Source organism: Centruroides vittatus, unplaced genomic scaffold, assembly GCF_030686945.1.
Source record: "Centruroides vittatus isolate TY-2023 unplaced genomic scaffold, ASM3068694v2 contig_19, whole genome shotgun sequence".
In the NCBI taxonomy this organism is placed as follows: Eukaryota; Metazoa; Arthropoda; class Arachnida; order Scorpiones; family Buthidae; genus Centruroides; species Centruroides vittatus.
The window spans coordinates 5,238,245-5,258,518 of NW_027121169.1; the positions used below are offsets into that span (position 1 = coordinate 5,238,245).

Sequence of the window (20,274 nt, forward strand, 5' to 3'; positions counted from 1 at the left end):
ACTATTTTCTTACAAGATTTAATTTTTATTACTTTTTATGTTTCATTAACGCTTTCATAGTGCAGTTACAATAAATTATACTGTAGAGTCCTGCAAACTTGACTTAATGTGGACTAAGAAGGTGACGAGATACAGAAAATGATGAGTTTTACAGATCTCCGTGTTAATGGTAAGTGAGAGAAATGAGATTGTGTTAAAACGCAGATCAAATTTGACCATCTTTTCATTGGTGGAAGCATATTGCCAACCATAGCGGAATTCCACTAAATTAACAAATTTGTTTAATGTACAACAATGTAGTGATGATGCTAGTCTAGATGCAAAATTTTCATAAAGAATTTGCACATATATTTTCATATATGTGCAAATTCATATACACATTAACTATATACCATTAGTGACTATTTCTATTCATAGTTAAATTTTAATTTATAAAAATATTGGTTATTTAGTGGTTTCTTTTGAGTTAGTGACATTTGCATCATGGAATTTTGGAGTGGCACCTTGGAGAAAGGGTTATGTTCTTTGTTAACATGTAGAATTTATGTTATCATCAAGTTTCACTTGTGTGTTGTCAAATAACTTATTTGACCCTAAGGTTAAGAAGTTATAGATGTAAAAATTAAATTACGTGTACTTTGTTTTGGATGACATGGTATATTTTATGGAATGTCAAGTTATTGAGAATACAGTTGCCAGGACTCTACTATATTACAGCTTACTTTGCAATACAATAAGTATTTACTAAACATATCCAAATAAATTTGAATTTTTTAGTCAATCTGGAACATATTTTCCATGTAACATATTAGTTCAATGGGAAATGATGTCCAACATGTTAGTTACATTCCTAAAAAAAAACAACTTATAAGACTTATATCAAGCACTTAAAACAAATTCCAAGACAAATAACATTTGGAATATTATAAGTAGATTTAGTCTGTATTATTATGCACACTTAATACTTTACTGTGCAATACAATATAGACCAAACACTCCTGTTCTGATAATCATCCTATTGTTGTATTTATAACCTGTGGGTTATCTGTATTTAAGAGGGGCAATTTAAACTTGGCATCTAACTCTCGTCCTTTTTAAAGGATGAGCGTTAGATGCCAATTTTAAATTGCAATTATGAATTCGTGCCTGTGAAGCAATGCCCACTCCCATAGAAGTAGGGTTTATGGTGAGGTGGGCCATGCAGAGGTTTTATTTTTGTTCTAACAAGTTTTTCTGTGGATTACATGCATGGACATTCAATAAATCTCTTAATTTAGAAGCTAATTTTCCTAAATTCTGCAATCTTCTATAATTTATTGCATAATTTAGCACTCTCTCACACTTGACAACTTTTATAAGTAAAACTTTCTGAATATCTAATAATGCTTGCTCACCCATTGAATTTTAATTCTTCTAGATTGGATGCATTCCACTCAGATCCCAAATAAAGATATTCAAAGATTTCCGTGGGAGCATCCATCTGTCCGAGTATGGTTAGCATTTCTTGATCAATAAACGATTTGTATTCATTGAGATTCATGTCCAGTTCTTCTTCTAATCTGTTACGAATCTTTAAAAAATTTTCGTTTTAGTTTTTAGAGCTCGTAAACAATGACATAAATGAAAAGATGGCATCACTTACATATTTACTAGTCACTTCGTCTAAATCTACAGACATCATCAACTCTTTAAGTTTTGTACGGATAAGCTTCTCTGTGTTGTCCCTCTCTGTTGGTCTTCATAGAAAAAAATATATATATGTTTATGATTTCATTTTATAAAAATGATGCAACATTTAAATTCAAAAATTATCTCTTAATTATTCTATCAAATTAAAATGCTTTACATTTGAAAATTGCTTTTAATTTATCAAATATAAATTAAATTTAAATTATATCAAAATTCAGATTTTCATAATTTCTGTTCTGATTAGCATAATTATCCTTTATTGCACACAAGATTTTGATACTCACTCCGAACGCACGGTGTCAGGAGAGAGGGGCCTTCGGGATACCAGATCATCCATGGCATGCCTAAAAAACAATTTGGGCTTTACAAAACAATAAAAATAGGGGAAGACAATAAAAACAGTCACATGCCATTCATTAAGGCAAGAGCGGTCAGACTCGATTCGCTTCTCATAGTTTTCAATCCACTGGTGAGTTCCTCCTCCAGCATAATAGTTGTACTCTCGAGCCCTAGCACTGGCCTTGTGCAATGTCTGGAGGGCAGACCTGAAATCAAAGGAAAATGTTTATGAGATGCACGTGTCTCTATCAAATTTTAAATTTATACATAAAAGCTAATTAATCCAGCAGCTATGGAACTAGAAATCCAGGTAATCAAAAATAGTATATAAATCAGATATTTTTATATTTTCCCAAAATTTGATAAAGTATACATTATACATGATCTGAATGTCACAGACATCATACATTTTATATTATATGCTGAATCTCTTTACATTTGATTAGTTCAAAGTCAATACAATGCATAACTATAACATTTAACAATTTAAAACCTGCAAAAACATCAAGGAAAGCATTACTGATTGAACTCTTTAGCACATTATGCATTCATACAAATTCTAATTTGCAAAATACTAGTGTGCCAGATTATCATCAAATAATTCTGGATTATCAGCTACTTTTTAGAGAATGCTAGATTACCAAACATTTCAGATTATTGGGTGTCAGAATGACAAGTTTCTACTGTATTTTGAAACTAAATGCACAAAATCAAAGGTCTATGTCATTCTCAACAAATGGAACAATTCCCTGGAAAGCATAAAAACATCCCACAGAAATGCCAAAGAATCGATACCGATCATCATCTAATAAATTACCTTCATTCTCAGTGTGTCTTGAAAGTAAATGGCTTAATTTATTGGGTATCATTAAACCAAAGGTTCTGAGAAAATAAAAAGAGCAAATGCCCATGGAGACTGGACAGCTGCCACAAACTTGGACTCAGACTGGAAGAAGTTGAAAACCACTTAGCAGTGTCCCTATCGAGTCACACTCTGAAACCAAGCAACATGGGCACCACAGGTGAAATGTTCAAACTTCTGCAAGATACTTACTACCTGTAGCCATTACTTTCTCCTTTTACCTGGTCAAAAAATAAACCTTCCATAAACATTCAGGTAATTGTGACATATCCATTTCATTTACCTAATGAGAAGTTTTGCCTGCACCATCCACTAAGATGGAGTATTCAACCAAGTCACATTGCAGTGAGTCTGGAAAGCAGCAAGAGAGCAGAAACAAGCAGAAGAATGATACAATCAGGTAAGAACACAAGATGAGATTCTCACAGGCACAGAAATGGTAGAAAAACCAATCAGATCTTTAGCCCTGGGAATTTTGAGCTCTGCTGCAGAGGCCACACAGTTCTTGCAATGTTCCACAAATATCCCAGGACTGTTCAGCACATCTAGCTGAACTGACAAACTGGAGGACGAGCTCTTCTCTTGCTGCCTTCCCCATTTCAGAGCAATTTTCTTGACGGTGATAAAATGACTGCCAATTGATTTTGAGCAGACCTCCACCAGACGGTGCACACAATCTCAATCTGCTCTGGATCTGGATGATGTTGGCCCCAGCATGTGAAGACAGACAAACAGAAGCATGCATGGACCCAATCGTCTCTGGTTCTTTCTTTCCTCCCTCCAGAAACCAGAAAGCAATAGAAAAATACGTACCACATGGCCTGGACTGACACTGGCTTAAAGATGTGGTGTCTTCCAGTGGAACTGATGCTGAAGCCACTAAAAAATAAAAAATAAAAAGCAAAATTTTAATTCTCACCTGGAATTTGAAACCGGCGCCCACGTGAAGAATGTACTTACCCATCTCCGTCCAGCGTGATGGAAGTGTCAGCCCAGACGGGCAGCACCAGGCCAACAGTGGTCTCGACATTGCAGTCAACACCCAGAAGACAGCTCTCCTCGGTGTCCTGACGACCCACGCAGGACACCACTACCAGATACCTCGTTCTTCCGGCATGCACACTCTCCAGCTTCACTGCCTGTCAGAGTTAAATTACATTTAAAAACACTTCTGAGAAAGTAAGAAGAGAAATCAAGGGGGATGCGTACCATTCTCAGCGTGTCCGAAGAGCGTAAAAGGTAGAACATGGACTGGAGATGCCGCTGTATGTCACCAGCTGCAAAAGATATTCACTAGTTAAGAGTTTAACCTTCCCCAAAACCTCTAGAAAACAAACGCACTTACCTCCGTTGTTTCTATTCTTCCTATAAACGTGCATGCACTCGTCGTGAGGCAAGACTATGGCGGCACCTTTGACCACAAAGTAGCATTCATTGAAGCTGAAAAAACAATAAATAAAATTTTTAAGAAAACTTTAAATTACCATGTCATCACCCGCTCTGCAGCACGGACGGCTAGCTTCCGAACAACACAAGCCAATCACTTTACAAATGAAAGTTTAAGAGGCAGGACCAACGTAAGTAGTTATTTGCATTACATTTTAAGAGTAATGCAACAATTTATTCAATAATTCATTTTTAATCGAATCAAAACCCATTTAACTAGATTTGTGGAATATCTGGGTCAGTTCGGATAGTCATTTCTATTCAAATTCTTACAGACTTGTGGAAAAATTACTTTTTGTGACATTTACGAGGTCATCAAAACATTGTTTATGACTTTAATACATACTATATCTATACAGCAATCTTACATTTATAAGAATAAAAATACATAATGTATGTACCAAGTAAATTTTATGTTCTTACATATGTAATTTTAACATCATTACCATTTCCGAGTCAGTAAAGCTCATAAGTTTATTTTCAGCCATTAAAAAGCATTTTCGGTATGGAATTTTAGACTTTAATTTCAATGCCCCATTAATTTCAATTTATCTGGACAAGCAGGATTCCATCATACAAACAAAATTTATTTATTTATTTATTTATTTATACAAGCAAATGGAAAAGTCTGAATTTTAACATATAGATTCTCAAATGCCCACTACGAATATTTCTACATAACAAAATAACTCATAATAATATTTTAAGTTTACAGTGGTTTGAAATAAAATATGCAAAAGATTGGTGACCATAAGCTGTTCTGAAGACAGAAGGCAAAAATGTTTAGTACCATTCGTTCGATTTGGTGTAAGGTACAGTAAAAGCTACAAACGTGCATAGATAAGACAAAACACTAGCAGGAATGGTCGCACCACACAATAGTTTCCGAACTTAACCATTCCAATTTAACATCCAAGGTCGTTTTAACACATTAAGTGCCACAATAGAGGGGCACAAAATGTCATCCTGGGCCATCCATTTTTTACGGACAAAATAACACAAATACAAACACGACGGCCACTTGACAAAGTAACACAGCGCGGATTTCACCAGGCCCAATGCGTTAAATGTCTTGATAGCCTCCGACACAAACCGGGAAGCACCCGGAGTGCCGGGGACCTGCCACGTAACGATAAAACACCAAGGCAGGAAAAAAATAACTTAAGTAAGAATCATCATAAATTAACAAGACAGTACTTGCGTTCACGTGCCATATGGTATATGTAAACAAAGATTTTATTAACACAGCATATACGTCATCAGCTAGGCAAAACCTTTAGTACGTATATACCAAAGGTTCCACTTTCAAAATTGCTTATAATCGTCGATCTTTCACGTATTTTATTATTTCAAACCAACATAAATTATTTCTTTTTGTTAATACGAATCGACCTTTAGGAGTAGATACGCATTAACGTCGATCGGCAAGGGTTTTCCAATCGACATTTCGGAAAGAAGATTTAAATACTTTCCATTAGAGACGAATTACGGGATAAAACGTAACTCGGTCTCACCACAAACTTCGATCCGCAAGGTGATTGGCTGATCTCGTCGATGGGACTACTAGCCGTTGGGGAGAGATCGACGGGAATTTTAACACCCGAATCGATACCCGGAAGTCGGCGGCAGACGGATCGACCCGTCTCCCTCCGACGTTTATAGATTTCCCGATGGGAAGACGGTCGAAGGGGAGGGGCCGTCTCGATTAATCGCCGACGAATCGATTACTTGGAAATTCCCGGAAAACGGGTAGAAATGCCGGGGACATCCGGCCCTTCGGGCACGCCCCGAGTTTGCCAATACCGTCGACGCGGTCGCCCGGGCAACGCGACCGGAAGTCGGACCGGTCGGCGGCGGAAAGAACTCGGTCGCAGACCCTCCGTCGCCGGTTGGGCGCGCGAAAGCGGCGAACGACGGACCCGATGCGGTGCCGTCTTTTAATTCCGTTCGTACGTAAACCACACGTTCGATTCGGGCACTTTACTCCTCCCATTCTTCCCCACCGCCATACGCAGGAAGAGCGCGAAGCCGCGTGATGGCGTGCGAGAGGGTCGACGACCCCGGGCGCAGAAATTTCCTTTCGTTACGCGGCCGTCGTTTTCCGTGTCGTCGAAATCGGGGCCGGGAGCGGAGGATCCGGTTTACTTTCTCTTCCCATCCCGTCGTTACGGGCTCCGAACTTCCGCCCCCTCGCGGGCCGAAGAGAAGTGCGCGCGCTAATCCGCTCTCTTTCGCTGGCGCTCGGCGGCGCCGAAAATACCGCGTAAACGGAAGAAAATACCGAGAAATCCCGTCGATATTTCGTCTATTAATAAATGAAAGAAAGAAACCATTCGACCCACATTCGTCGGGTCGCGATCTAGTTACGTTTTTCCACCCGCGTCGGCCAATTTCGTCCTTAACCCCGGACGTTACGGCACACGACCCGAAACGCCGCGATCCGGGCCGAGGAAAACGAGAAAATGCGGATCGAAGTAACTTCCGGAATCCCCCCACGCTCGGGGCCGCGGCGCGAAGAAAAACAATAACGACAGTTAATTAAGGTAGGGAGACGACGGAATCGAAGGCCAAAAGCCCGCCATCCGGCGGCGGAAGCGATTACAAACGCGAGTAAGAAAAGTATTACGCTCTCGTCGGCGTCGTCGTTTCGGGAGCAGAAAAACGGGGGGGAAGCAACGACGACGGAGCGGGAAGGAACGCGTCGTCGGAGGACTCACCTTCGTTGCACCACGGAGCAATTCTTCGCTTCTCCTTCCTCTTTGTTGTCTGATCCTTCGGTCTCGTCCTGCAACGAGACAAACGTCCATCACTTTTGCTAAATGCCCGACACTCGGTCCCTTCTTCCGACGGACAGGGAGACCACCCGTTTTACCGCCGTAGTTTGGTCCGAATATCGGACACGCGACACACCGCTTCCTTTTCCGGACTTCTCCCGTCTCTTTCGTCCGACCATGGGAAAGTTTCTCGCGCTTGGCCTCCACCTTGTCGGCCCTTCTCCTCCCTTCCCTCCCGCAACTTATCTCTCGGACCCGGCCCACTCGCTGGCCCCCAAACCCGTCGATCGGAATTAGTCCATTCTAAAACGGACAGAAATTTCCGTCGGTGGTCGACGGATTTCCAGCCGTTCGGGACGCGCGACCCCGTATTATTTAATTAATCGGAGGACCGGGCGCGACTCGCGACCCCGGCCACAGACGGAAGGGACCTCTTACCTTTGTCCGGCACTTCCTCCTGTCCCTGAGGGAACGGAGGGGAAGGGCACCGACGCTCCTCTTTCGCCTTTTCCATCGGGGTGCGCGGCGTTTGGACGGAGACGACGGCGCGCTCGGTGTCAGAACGATCAGCATGGCGCGCGATTCTCCTCCCGTCGACGCGTCTCGGCGGTCGAACGGGGTTTAACGGTAAGCTCTTCGCCGGCGCGCGGGACCGGTACTGGCGTGACGTCACGGAGACTGCGCCGTCGTTCGGCCGGTGGCACCTTTCGAGCGGCACCTCCCGAGGTAGCGTCCGACGGCGTCGAACCCGGGTCCTTCCCTTTCTGACTGGAAGGTCGACGTTACCGAATCGGCACGCACTCGCCGCCTTTCTCCTTTGTATTTGCGTCTCCGCCGCAAAATCCTCCCCCCTGGGTTCCTAATTAAAACGCGAAGATCCCAGCTAAGTGAGATCTTCGTAATCGGAACGATAACCGACAGCGAGTTGGCACTTCTTTTTTCAAACAATTCACGCGCAGTCTTGTCTTTGTATTGTTTTCGCACGCGTCTAACAGGTTTTCTTTTAGTGTCGCGTCGCGATAGACTTCCACGCGGAGAGAACCGAATTCCTAGAAGACTTCGACTTACGACTGGATCTTGCGCAACTTATAAATTAATGTTTATAAATAGAATGGAGTGTAAAGCAACAAAGAAACTGTTAAAATCATAATAAACAGTAGTTCACTTTCCTCCAAACTAAATTTAGTTCGATCGACGACGTCGCTTTCCCCTTTATTTCTTTCTTTCTAGTCACGCGCGAATTATGAAGGTCTGTCGCATTAAGGTTAAGGAATCAAACTTCCTGCGAAAGGTGCGCAGTTAGGATTTCTCCCAACCACCTTTTAACAAAAGCTGCAAACTATCCTTTCCGACGTAACCTGGTAGCTTGGAATTTATTTATAATTCGCTACGGATTTATTTACGTAGCGAGGGGGTCGAAGGTCGCGGCCAGTGTAGGATTTCGAATCTGTCACCCCCACGTTTCGGTCGCTCGTTCGATCCCTTTCCTTAGGCGGATAACCCTTAAAAGCGTCGAAAATGACGACGTAAACTCGGCCATGCCTACGCCGAACACCATCATCTATTCTTTCCTTTGTTACCGTCGACCGTAATGGCCCGAAACAATAAAGTTCGGAATACTACTCGAACCGTTTTTACCCGAATTAACGTAAAAATCGGCCATCCGTTACGGAGAGAGTGGGACGGTTCTGCTCCATTTTTTCCCCCTTCTTCTTTTTTTTTCTTTTCTCTTTTGTTTTCCCGCAGTACCTTCTTACCTTCGCTTGTTTTGTTTAAAAGCGGTGTCTAAACCGGCGTCACTTCCGGTGAGAAACAAAAAAATGGAACGTGCGCGAGAACCGAAGATATTGCTTTTGTGTCGAAGGTGCTCGTCCCCGTCGTTCAAAGCAGAACAAAAAGCCGATACCGAATCTCTGAATTATTGCCAGAAAATGAAAGTTTACACTGGGTTACGCACGGTAAACAGAATTCAATCGTTTCGATGTTTTCCTAACCGAAAAAATAGGCTTTTATAAACACACTACGCAGTCCGATTCAGCGACTTATCGTAGTTTTCCACGCCTTTAATAGGTTCCAAACGTTTCTAATGAGCCAAAATATGGTAAATAATGCAATACGTAATGATTGAAATGTTCTGTAAGCGCATTTCGTAACAAAGGCACGATTAAAATAATAATAAAAAAGAAGTGGAAGAGATTATGATATTTAGGTCGAGAGAGAGAGATTTTGCCAGAAACAAATACGAGCGAACTCGACTAAACACCGGAATGGTCGATCCAAAATAGACTAAAAATGTCACACCGAGAAATCGTAACGAAAAAAATATTGCCAAATTCGGTTTTTGATGCGATTCCAAAAACACTACATTGTCACATTTGGAGATAACGCGTAAGAGGTTGCGATTCTACACGAGAATGAACTTATTGTACTCTTCCGTACACTCCTGTACAAAACTAAACGTTTCTAATAGGAATTAACTACCACCTCTGCACCTATCCGCGTTTTCAATCCTCGCACAAAGGCTGCACTTCTGCAAACAACCGCAAACATCTTTTAATTATCGGTAAAAACGCGCTAATGGGATGGACCAAGGGGGAAAAAAGAAATAATACACTCGAGGTCAATATCTATGTCAGAAATTTGCAATTTAGGTGAGACTAATAAGAGCATCGCTAATTACTAGATTTCTTTCGGATCGTAGCGTGTTGACCGGCATGACCGGTCATGCAACCGTCAGAAAAGAAAAATAAAAAAAAGAAAACAATAATCATACTTGGATGAACACAACAAAAGGCTCGGATGCACTCGTAAAATTATTTATATATCAAAACTGGAGGTGACCCAAATTTTCACATAAATCGAGCAAAAGTAAGGAAGTTCGAGACGTTCAGAAATCGCGTACTTTCTTCGCGTCGGAGAACTACGTAACTCGAAGGATCCAAATTTTGGGGCAAACTCCACTTCCGGTGGTTCTCGAGGCTTATTGTGTATGTAGCTCAGGGGAATTGTAACTATTTAATTCCGTTTAAGTTCGAGAATTAGGTCCTTCCAACTGTGGCACACCTCGGGAAATTTTCACGAATTGCAATAATAAAAAAAAAAACACCTTCATTAATTCTTGCGTATTATTAAAAGCGAGAAAGTTACGTACGGCGTGACATTAGGAACGTTTCGAGAAATGTTACGGTAATGACGTTACGCGTTACTAGATGGCACTAACGCGCGAAACCAGTCGGTCCGGAGGTTCTTAAAGCGCGAAGTCGTGGTTATTTATTAGCAGATAGCGAATGCCAGTCGAGGGCATCGACTTCTTTGCACAATTTTCTAGTCTCCGCCCCCTAGAAAATCATAATGACACTTATTAAACAAAGAAAAGCAATCCGCACTACGTGTTAATTGTTACGGACGAGTGAACTGTCCAGTTTTGGAGGGTAACCACCCACGGAACGAGTTTGTTACGTAGGGGCCTACGCATCCGATACATAATACACTTCCAAGACAGAGCTGTTATAGAATTACCCTTTAAGTAGTCGAACTATAAAAGGGTGAATGGAGAAGATGGCCTCCGGCTATTATCTTTAATTTCATCACGTTCGGCCCTCCCATTCTAGTATGGTACGAAGTTCCGAGAGGAGGCGAAAAGATTGATAAACTAGACTGACCCATCTCGGATAAACACTAATATTAGATTTCCTACTTAGTACACAGCGCGGAAGGGTCGAGAGGAGCGGAAGACAGTGCAAATTTATCGTCTCGTCGTTGGGGTGGAGTCGCTTAAGGGTTCAGATTCGCTTCATATAAAAGCGATCGCTCCGACTACGCCCTGGGATAACCCTGAAACGAGGAAACTTCTCCGGTATTGTCTACCATTGTCTGAAGACTTGGATTTTTATCTGTCTGAACGATTGTCGAGATCGGTCGTGGTGTAACGGTTTTGAAAATAATGAAGGTGAAATTCGGCCAGATGAATGGGTAGCGAAACTGATTCGCTCGACTAAGACAGAAGAGTGAGAGCATTACAATCATTTTAAACACATTTAAGAATGACGGAAAGTACTTAGCGATCAACTACTCTGAACGACCTAATTTTAAAATTGTTCTCGTTCCTTCGTTTCGAATGTGTCTCTCGTCCAATGTTAAACCGTGAATTTTAGGTCTCGACAAAAGTGAAACGTATGCGAAAACGTCACAAAGAGCGGATTAATTTGCATAAAAACGTGTGTAAATCTCATTCCATCGCTGAATAACAAAAGAACAACTTAATTTATTTCAACTGCCGCATATATTCGAGTTAAATGTAGTACCAATTATTGAGAATTGAAGATAATTTATGTAATAATATTTAATTAAATTTTATGACCGACGAACTATGTCTCCAACGCGAAGATTCTCATCTGATGATGCATCAGGGTGGAAAATAAAACATTAACTTGCAGAAAAATCAAAGATCAGGGAAGCTAAACTTGAAAATAAGAGAAAAACCAATTTATAAGATAGAAATCTCTGCAGTGTTTCGCCACCGAAATTAATTCTTTCGTAACAAGAATTTCATAAAAACAGACTAAACAGAGGGGGGAGGGAAGTCCCGAGGTTGCGGTTAAATTAATGGAAATTATATCACACACTTATACAATTTAATTTAAGTCACGGTTAACTAAAGACGGATGAATCATTATGAGTCATGCACCATTCCATATTGTATTGCCCTCTTTTTTATGATCTTTATCAACTAGAATCTCCTACAAAGTGTAGAAAGCGAGACACTTTAAGGCAAGTTACTGTGACGATTCCGTACAGATGAAAAAGAACAAACGATTTCCAACAGAAGAATTCAAAAAGAGAGCTTTCTAAATGTAGATTATAAAAACAAATAATCGAAACGATTCTTTACAATAAATCGCAGTCTGAATCTTCGCGATTTTTTTAAATCCTTTCTGAAAGGAAGAGGGATCATAAATTGGAATCTCTCTTTAAACAAAATTCTAAAACCAATAAACTTCCAAAACATCTGTTCGACTAATCGGCAGCAATCGTAGGGAAAAGGAAAAAACACCCGAAATCGTATTTTGGAGCAGCACGAATTTTGTAAACAGAACCTTCGCGAACTACTGGCTAGATAGTAATTTTTAAATGACATTTTTCATCCTCTCCACCGATGCTACTCGACTCCCAACACCTTAAGTTAGTTATCCCACCGTTAACATAAGTAAGATGGCAAAGAGCCAACACACTGCAGTCGAAATTCCCTCGCAACTATTGTCATCACATACAGAAGCCGCAATCTGCAGCAGCAGCAGCGAGTGGAAAAATACGTCATGCGAACAGAATACGTGAAAAACCAGTCGAACTCATAATAATAATAATAAAACTATATTATTAGGTTCGTAATTAAAAACACGACTCGAAAAAAACCTTAATGATAACTTCTAACCCATTAATATTGTTTTCTACATCATCACGAATCAAGGTTTTAAGTATACGGGAGTAACCTAATTACATAATTCACACGTGTGTCCTACGTTAAGAACCCGATTTAGATTGTTTGCATTTACGTCTTTACGCTCGAATATCACGCAATTTGTTAAGAGATTATTTCGATAAAGCATTTTTCCTAATTTAGTAACAAGTACTTCTGTGACGACTTCCCTTCAAATTCTCGTCTAACGGGCTTCTACATTTCGGTATGCATCTATACGGTTTGCATCTCGAAAGAATTCTGTAAGATCATTATCTTACAGAATTCTTTTTAAATTTATATAACATTCCTAACTGTTATATTTATACACGGCTACAAAATTGTGCGCCATAAAAGGTCGAGTTTTCGTATTTAAATCTGATAAAAGTCGTATAACTCGGGAAAAAGGAACGAATAAAAACTTCTAGCGACCGAAAAAAACATCACGCTTAAGTGATTTTTCTTCCAATTTTGGAGTCATTGGGAGGGAGTAACATCATATCAAACAGGAAATAGGAAGATGTGCGACTTCCACCAGCCAGGAAGTAAACGTATCTTGTGTAAATGTTCTTTGTGTCAAGACAGATGTTATTACACACTTTATTTAACGTTTACGCGATTGTAATTATCACAGTTATGCTATAAAAACACTAATGTGTGTGTGTATATATATATATATATGTATAAAATAACATGGTATCGCCCACTCTCGTTAGCTTTACTATATACGGGGATAAAATTATATCATCAGAAGTATCGTGTTAACTCGCGAAACAAACATTGTATCTTATTTCATAATGTGATAAGACTAGATAAATTATATAAGCAAACAGTCCATCACCGCGAATTTATATTAAAAAATAAATTATAAATAAATAATCACCTAGAACAATCTCCCCCACTTATCTGTAGCAAGTACTGTACACTTTAAAATTTTGGCAGGTACTTTACAGATTTTTTTTAAAATTCATCTCCAGTCTTATCCTCCCTCTTGCATAAACATTTCTAGAACTTTTAAAAAACATGACACAGTTCCACTGCCCTAATAAGACAATCCCACCTTTAAAAAAAACACATACATATATATACTATATATAAATATATGTACATGCCAGACGACCAAATCTACCCACTTAAAAGAACAATATGTATAAATATAGAATCATCCCCACGCACTTATTTTGCAAACTAAGCACATCCAGCCAGTCCAACCTACAAACATGGAGAAATAAAATGCCAACAGAGAGCTGTCATTCATGCTGCCAGTACATGACACTTATCTCAAGACAAAAAAATAAATAAATAAAAATAAAGGCTGCTCCGGTTTGATCTCTTATAATCTAGACAATTATTTAATTCCGTGTACCATTAAATAAGGAAAGTTCATCCAATTTTCTCATTATTAAAAGTCCTGTTTCTTGACTGATTATCTGTGAAGATAAAAGAAGGGGAAAAAAAAGGTTTGGAAAGAAAAGAGTAGAAACTAACCCAACCGAGCATAAAAGATAAATTTTATTTTCTACTGATGTTAAAAACTGATATTTACCTATTTCCTGATTTAAAGGCTATTAACATTTTAAACAGAGGAAGAAAAAAAATGGTGCAACGGCATTTCCTAACAAATAGGAACAAATTCCTACTGCCGCAGAAATGTTTTATATAATATTTCTGCAGCAATAGCCAAATCGAATATTCTAAATTATTATTTTAAAAATAAACAAGATAAAACTGGAACAAACTGTCAAAAAAATTCAATGTATAGTACAGTACATCATTTTTTAAGTCATATATGGTAAACTTGATTTAACAAATTAAGTAATTCATCAAATGAGAAAATTCATGCTTTAAGACAAAATATTCAAAAATCAAAATTAGAAAAACACTTCACTTTTATATGTACTGCATGTTGGTGGTAATCACACTTGCCAAACTTGTTCTATTTTCAGAATGCTGATAGTATAACATTTGAAATGAATCGCATCCAGTTTATTAGTATATATATATATATATACATGCTAAATAATCTTAAATCTGGTTTAATAAATCGATCTAGAAAATTAATATAATCTAATTAACTTAATTGTTTTGTAGGATTTATATTTAACAGGTGAACAGAGTTCAAGGTTACTCCAGAATTTCCAAGATATTTTCTCACCGAAGCATTTAACTAAAACGTGAAGTATCCGCCTTCCTAAATTAGTTTTTTAATTTAATTTTTTACTAATTAAATATATAATTTTTGTTTTTACACTTTAATGGTAAATACTTTAATTGTATATCTTAAAATGGAACAATTATAGTTCCAAAACAGGTTGATAAGAGAGTTTATGATTATGAAATAAGTGGATTTAATGTTGTTATGTTTTAATTTCACACACATCAAACGTGTTTAAATTGTTATTTTTGATATTAATTGTAAGAACATTACTTACAAGTATAACATATTAAATACTTGTAAATGATGTTTTTACAGCACTTGTGTGTGCACATTTTCTATAAATGTGAAGTTAGAGAGGTGAGAAACTCAAGATTTGTGTGTGAATTTAATGATCTGCAACATTTCTTTATTGTTTTATTGAAAAATTTGACTTAAAGCCCAATTAAACTACTTAAAGGTATCAAACAAATTACACTATAACAAAGTAAACTTTATGCTTGTTAAACACACATTTTGATCTTGTGACCTAAATTGTAATAGTTCAAGATCTAAAAATGGGTCTTGTCTTCATTACATTAATACCATACTAAGTACTAGAAAACTACATATTAGCAGATTTGGTTTTTTGTAGTAACATCTTTTTAAAAGAAATTTCTCAGATTCTAAATATTTGAAACACTTCTAGAATTTAATTCTGAACAGAATATATGGTCAAATATGAGTTAACTTAACCTACACGTTTTCAGATAGGCTAATGGACTGTATAATCTCTTACCAAGAAACACAAATGACACCTGACCACTTTTTATTAGCACCATACCAACCTTAACTATAAAAAGCTGTATGTGATATTATATGGCAGATTGATAAATCATTGATAGGTGTGAACATAGATCTATATATTCTTTATGATCATGATAATGTTAGTGTACCTTACCTTTATAAATATAATTCTATCATTAATCATAAAACTATACTCTAACTTTTTTAAATATAACTTCACATTAGTTGTAATGATGAATTTTTGTTTATAATTTCAAATATAGCTGTCTTAAGTATATTTTATTTTCAAACACACTAATGAAAGCAAGACTAGAGAGGGAAAAAAATGTTTGTAGCCGATAAACTAAAATTGAACTTGTTTTTATGATAAGTTTAATGCAGTTTTATATGTTACATTTATTTTTAGATACTTATTTATATATTCTCAGATAGGTATACAAGTTAAGAATGATATAAATCTGTAATTTCTTCATTTAAAAAAATGAATCTAAAAATAAGAGAAAAGATATTGATAAAAACATTTATAAATAATTTATTTATATTTATCAATATTAGATATATATATGTATTTTATATAACATTGATACAAAAGGTAATAGAAAATTATTCACAAATCACAATAACCATAACAGTTCTGAACGATTTCCTACATCTACTACTAAAAACAAATTAGAAACCAGTGACATTACTAGCTAGCATCAACACAATGAGAATGTCAACGTTTATACATGAAATAAACTATGCCCTGAAGACAGTTTATTTATATATCATATATAACTATAAAATGATATTTAATAACTTATACAAATAATGCAATATTAAATGTAAAAAATTTAATTCAATATTAAAAAAATTGTCAGATTTACTCTTACGCCAGCATTTGAAATGTTGCTTTCTTGCCTTTTGAAAATGATTAAAATTTTAAAACAAAATGATTTGGGAAGTAAAAAAGTTACTCTAGTACATGAAGATATTGTCTGAATACTAGTAAGGCTGGTTTGACTACTGTAAGGTGCACACAAAAGGTAGAGAATATGAAGTTCTTTGACTTTATAAGTACCCTATATATTCTTCCTTCATTTATGAACTCGTTGAAGGAACATGTCTTAAGAGTTTTTCTAATTTGTAAAGTTTATTTGCCAAAGTTCAATTGCATCAATCCATCACATACTTTCTGTCATTTAGATTATATAAAATCCTAGTAATAAATCTAGTTTGAAGCATTCTTTTTAATTTTAAAGAACAGCAAGATGCTTTAATTTTTTTATATCTTTAAGAAAAATTACAAGAGTAAATTTTCTTATAATCCAAATCATGTTTACTCAAAAGAATTTTACTACGAACTACAACAAAATTTAGATTTACATACAAAAATTTTTGTAATTTTATCTACAATACAGACTAAACAAATTCTCTAAACTATGTTTTAATTTACATTGTTATTTGTTTTTTAATTTTTTATTTATAGTAATCTGTAATATGATACAAGTAAAATAAATAATATCAAAATTCAAACTGCTACAAACTATAACATATACTGTTTATTAAAAAAACAAATGCCTAATTTTTGCCCTTCAAACCAGAGTAACAAGATAAGAATCCATGGATATTCTCAGAAAACCTAGCAATTTGAAGAAACCGAAAGTCATTTAAACAAATAAATAAGTACAGTACATTTATTTTTCATTAACCTATCTTGGAATATATTAAACTTCTGGTTTAGTTATATATTTATAAGTAGATCATTAGCAATACAAAATTAAATTTGGAATTTTTAAACAGTAGGTTATAAAAACTTTCAAAATATCCCAAATACAGATAAAGATTGCTAGTAATATAATTATCACCAGAAGGAAATAAAATTTTATAATTAAGAGAACATTCTTAAAGCACAAAAATAGGTATTACATAATTTATTAAAGTCAATAATTAGACTAATGATAATTATATTAATACTGAGTGCTGTTAGAATGTTGATATAATGCTATATGTGGGAATTTCATTTCCAAGAATCAGTTCCTATATTAGAATTAAATTACATCAATGTAACAAAATATTAATAATTACAGAAGTAGAATTTTGTTTAAAGCTTGAGATCATTTAACTAATACAGGGTATGAAGAAGAATAACTAATGACATGTAGATTATGTATTGCTATAAAATTGTAAAGATAAAAATAATGATAGAACTATGTTAATTTTTCAGTATTTCAGTCGTTTTTATTCACAACATTAACTATTTCTTTCTTAAATTCAGCAGAATGTTAAATTATTTTTATTACATTGAACTGATTAAATTTAAGAAAAAACATAATTCTAAATTATGCTATTGAAATACAAGTTATCTATTTAAATTTTTGATTAACTATAAAAACAAAATAGTAGAAAATAAACATAAAAATTATTTGCGTCTGCATATGAATATAAAAGCAAATTCTAAGAATTATGTGTCAGCCCATTACAAACAATTTCATTAAGATATTACAAATTTAATTAGATGAGAGAGATATAGTAACAGAACAAAACTGTAGAAATCTTTTATTAAGCTAATTATCACAAAATATAAAAAATAACGCATATAATATTCTAACATATATGTTATTTTAAGATTTTTTTATTGTTTAATTATTTAATAGATAATATCATCATAATAAGAATGCATTTTTCCAATACATTTGTGTAATTTTGCATTCTATTATTTTCGATGAAGAAATAAAGTTCAAACATAAAAAAAAACAAATATATATACGAGGGCTATTTTTTAAATAAGGTCCGTTTGTGAATGAAAGTGAGAATAATGCGCAATCACGGCAGTATGCATACACTTCTGCTCCGAGCGAGCTTGGTGCGCGTTTTGATGCCATTTGCAGCCATATCGTCTGTCTGTATGCTGAGCTGTAGAAGTTTAAAATGTTTAAGAAAATTGAGTCTTCCGCCGACTGTGAGATACGATCTGTTATTCGATTCTTGAATGCAAGAAACTTGGCAGCAGCGGAAATTCACCATCAGATTTGTGAAGTTTACGGTGATAATGCTATGAGTGACAGTAAAGTTCGAAAATGGGTAAGAATGTTCAAGGATGGGCGAGTTAATGTGCATGATGAGCCACGCCCTGGCCGACCTTCTCTGATTTCTGAAGATTTGATTCGTGATGTGGATAACAAAATTCGAGAGGACCGACGATTCACGATTTCAACGTTATCAATTGAATTTCCACAAATTTCAAGATCAGTTTTGTATACCATTGTTTCGGAGAAACTGAATTATCGAAAATTGTTTTCTCGGTGCGTTCCAAGACTGCTTTCTGACGATCACAAAACAAAAAGATTAAACAGTGCTTTATCGTTTTGACTCTATACGATCATCCACACAGTCCAGACCTTGCATCCAGTGATTTTCACTTGTTTCGATACTTAAAGGAGTTCCTTGGTGGTCAACATTTCAATGACGAAGAAGAAGTGAAAACTGCAGTCGTGGATTGGGCTTCTTGACAGGCGGAAGATTTCTTTGAAGTCGGAATTCAAAAAATTGTTGAGCGGTATGACAAATGTTTAAACAAAAAGTATGTAGAATATAGAAAAAAATATATTTTAACGATATTTACAGTATTTTTCTTCTTATTAAAAAACGAACCTTATTTAAAAAATAGCCTTCGTAAAATGATATTCATTCAAAAACTTTGATGACAATTAAATTAATAAATTGAAAGAAGAGAAATGTTGTAATATTACAAATTCTTTGGAAACTATTATTATATACAACTGCAATTCAGTAAGTTACACTCTTAACAAAGAGATAATGTGTTACAAAATAATAAATATTTGATTGAGTTAATTACAGCAACAAATTAAACTTTTAATGAAAATCAGATCTGGATTTTAATTGTAGAATCCATTCCAACATATAGCCAAATTTAAAACAAATTAGTTTTATAATCAATATTTCAAGAAATTAGTCTAACAATTTCATTGTCCATGTGACGTAAATAATTCAAAAATTAATTTGAAATATTTCATATAACAGAGGTAATATTATTATTAAGATAATAAAAAAAATTATATAAAAATTGCATTAAAAGTACATATATATATATATATATATATATAATTTACAATGATTATACACTATTTAAATCATTATAAATTACATTAAAAAATACATATTTTCAAATAAATTTGTTATCTGAATCTCCTCAAACCATAATCAAATAACAACAGTTCAAACTCTCAACATATAAAAAAATTTAAATGTGTTATGAAATAATGAATACATTATTATACCATGTAATAATGATATAGTAACAAACTTCCAAGAGATTTTAAACAAAAATAAAAGCTACAAAACAAATTAAAATGTCACAGCAACATTGAAACAATTTGACCTCTCTGGTATTGTATAGTAAATGATAATAAAACAAAAATGATGGATATAATAATGATTAATAATAGTAATAGAATAACAAACTGTAAAGAGAATAATTAGAAATTAAAACAAAAATAGCCAAGCAAACAACTTCACAATACAACAACATAATTACAGTTTAAGGTTCAATAAAAAGAATAATTTATGCATATTAAAAAATCTATTATAACACTTTATAAATGTGAATTTCCATATCTGCTAATCAGGAAAAATATGTACAGTACTTATAATAAAATTATGATATAAGTCCAAAAAACAATTTTACATTAAAATTTACCCTAATTACATTCTGTAGTTTGAGTAGGAGTCAGCTGATCTCATGTGATACTCGAACAGAAATGTGAAT

General features: G+C 35.5%; 1 protein-coding gene across 2 annotated transcripts in view; it reads right to left on the reverse strand.

The window, feature by feature from the left end:
• ssh (Protein phosphatase Slingshot) overlaps positions 1-20,274 on the reverse strand; it is an 80,131-nt gene that overhangs the window by 8,669 nt on the left and 51,188 nt on the right. Inside the window, exons 1-10 of one of the 2 annotated variants that reach the window (XM_067264599.1) lie at positions 7,549-7,718; positions 7,054-7,121; positions 4,236-4,330; positions 4,100-4,167; positions 3,851-4,029; positions 3,704-3,769; positions 2,100-2,234; positions 1,974-2,033; positions 1,643-1,736; positions 1,395-1,570 (exon numbers count right to left, since the gene is read on the reverse strand). In XM_067264599.1, the coding sequence (XP_067120700.1) occupies positions 1,395-1,570; positions 1,643-1,736; positions 1,974-2,033; positions 2,100-2,234; positions 3,704-3,769; positions 3,851-4,029; positions 4,100-4,167; positions 4,236-4,330; positions 7,054-7,121; positions 7,549-7,683 (1,076 nt within the window). In that variant the 5' untranslated portion in view covers positions 7,684-7,718. Of the gene's footprint in view, positions 1-1,394; positions 1,571-1,642; positions 1,737-1,973; positions 2,034-2,099; positions 2,235-3,703; positions 3,770-3,850; positions 4,030-4,099; positions 4,168-4,235; positions 4,331-7,053; positions 7,122-7,548; positions 7,719-20,274 lie in introns of those variants that run through there. The other variant, XM_067264600.1, reaches the window with a different exon arrangement.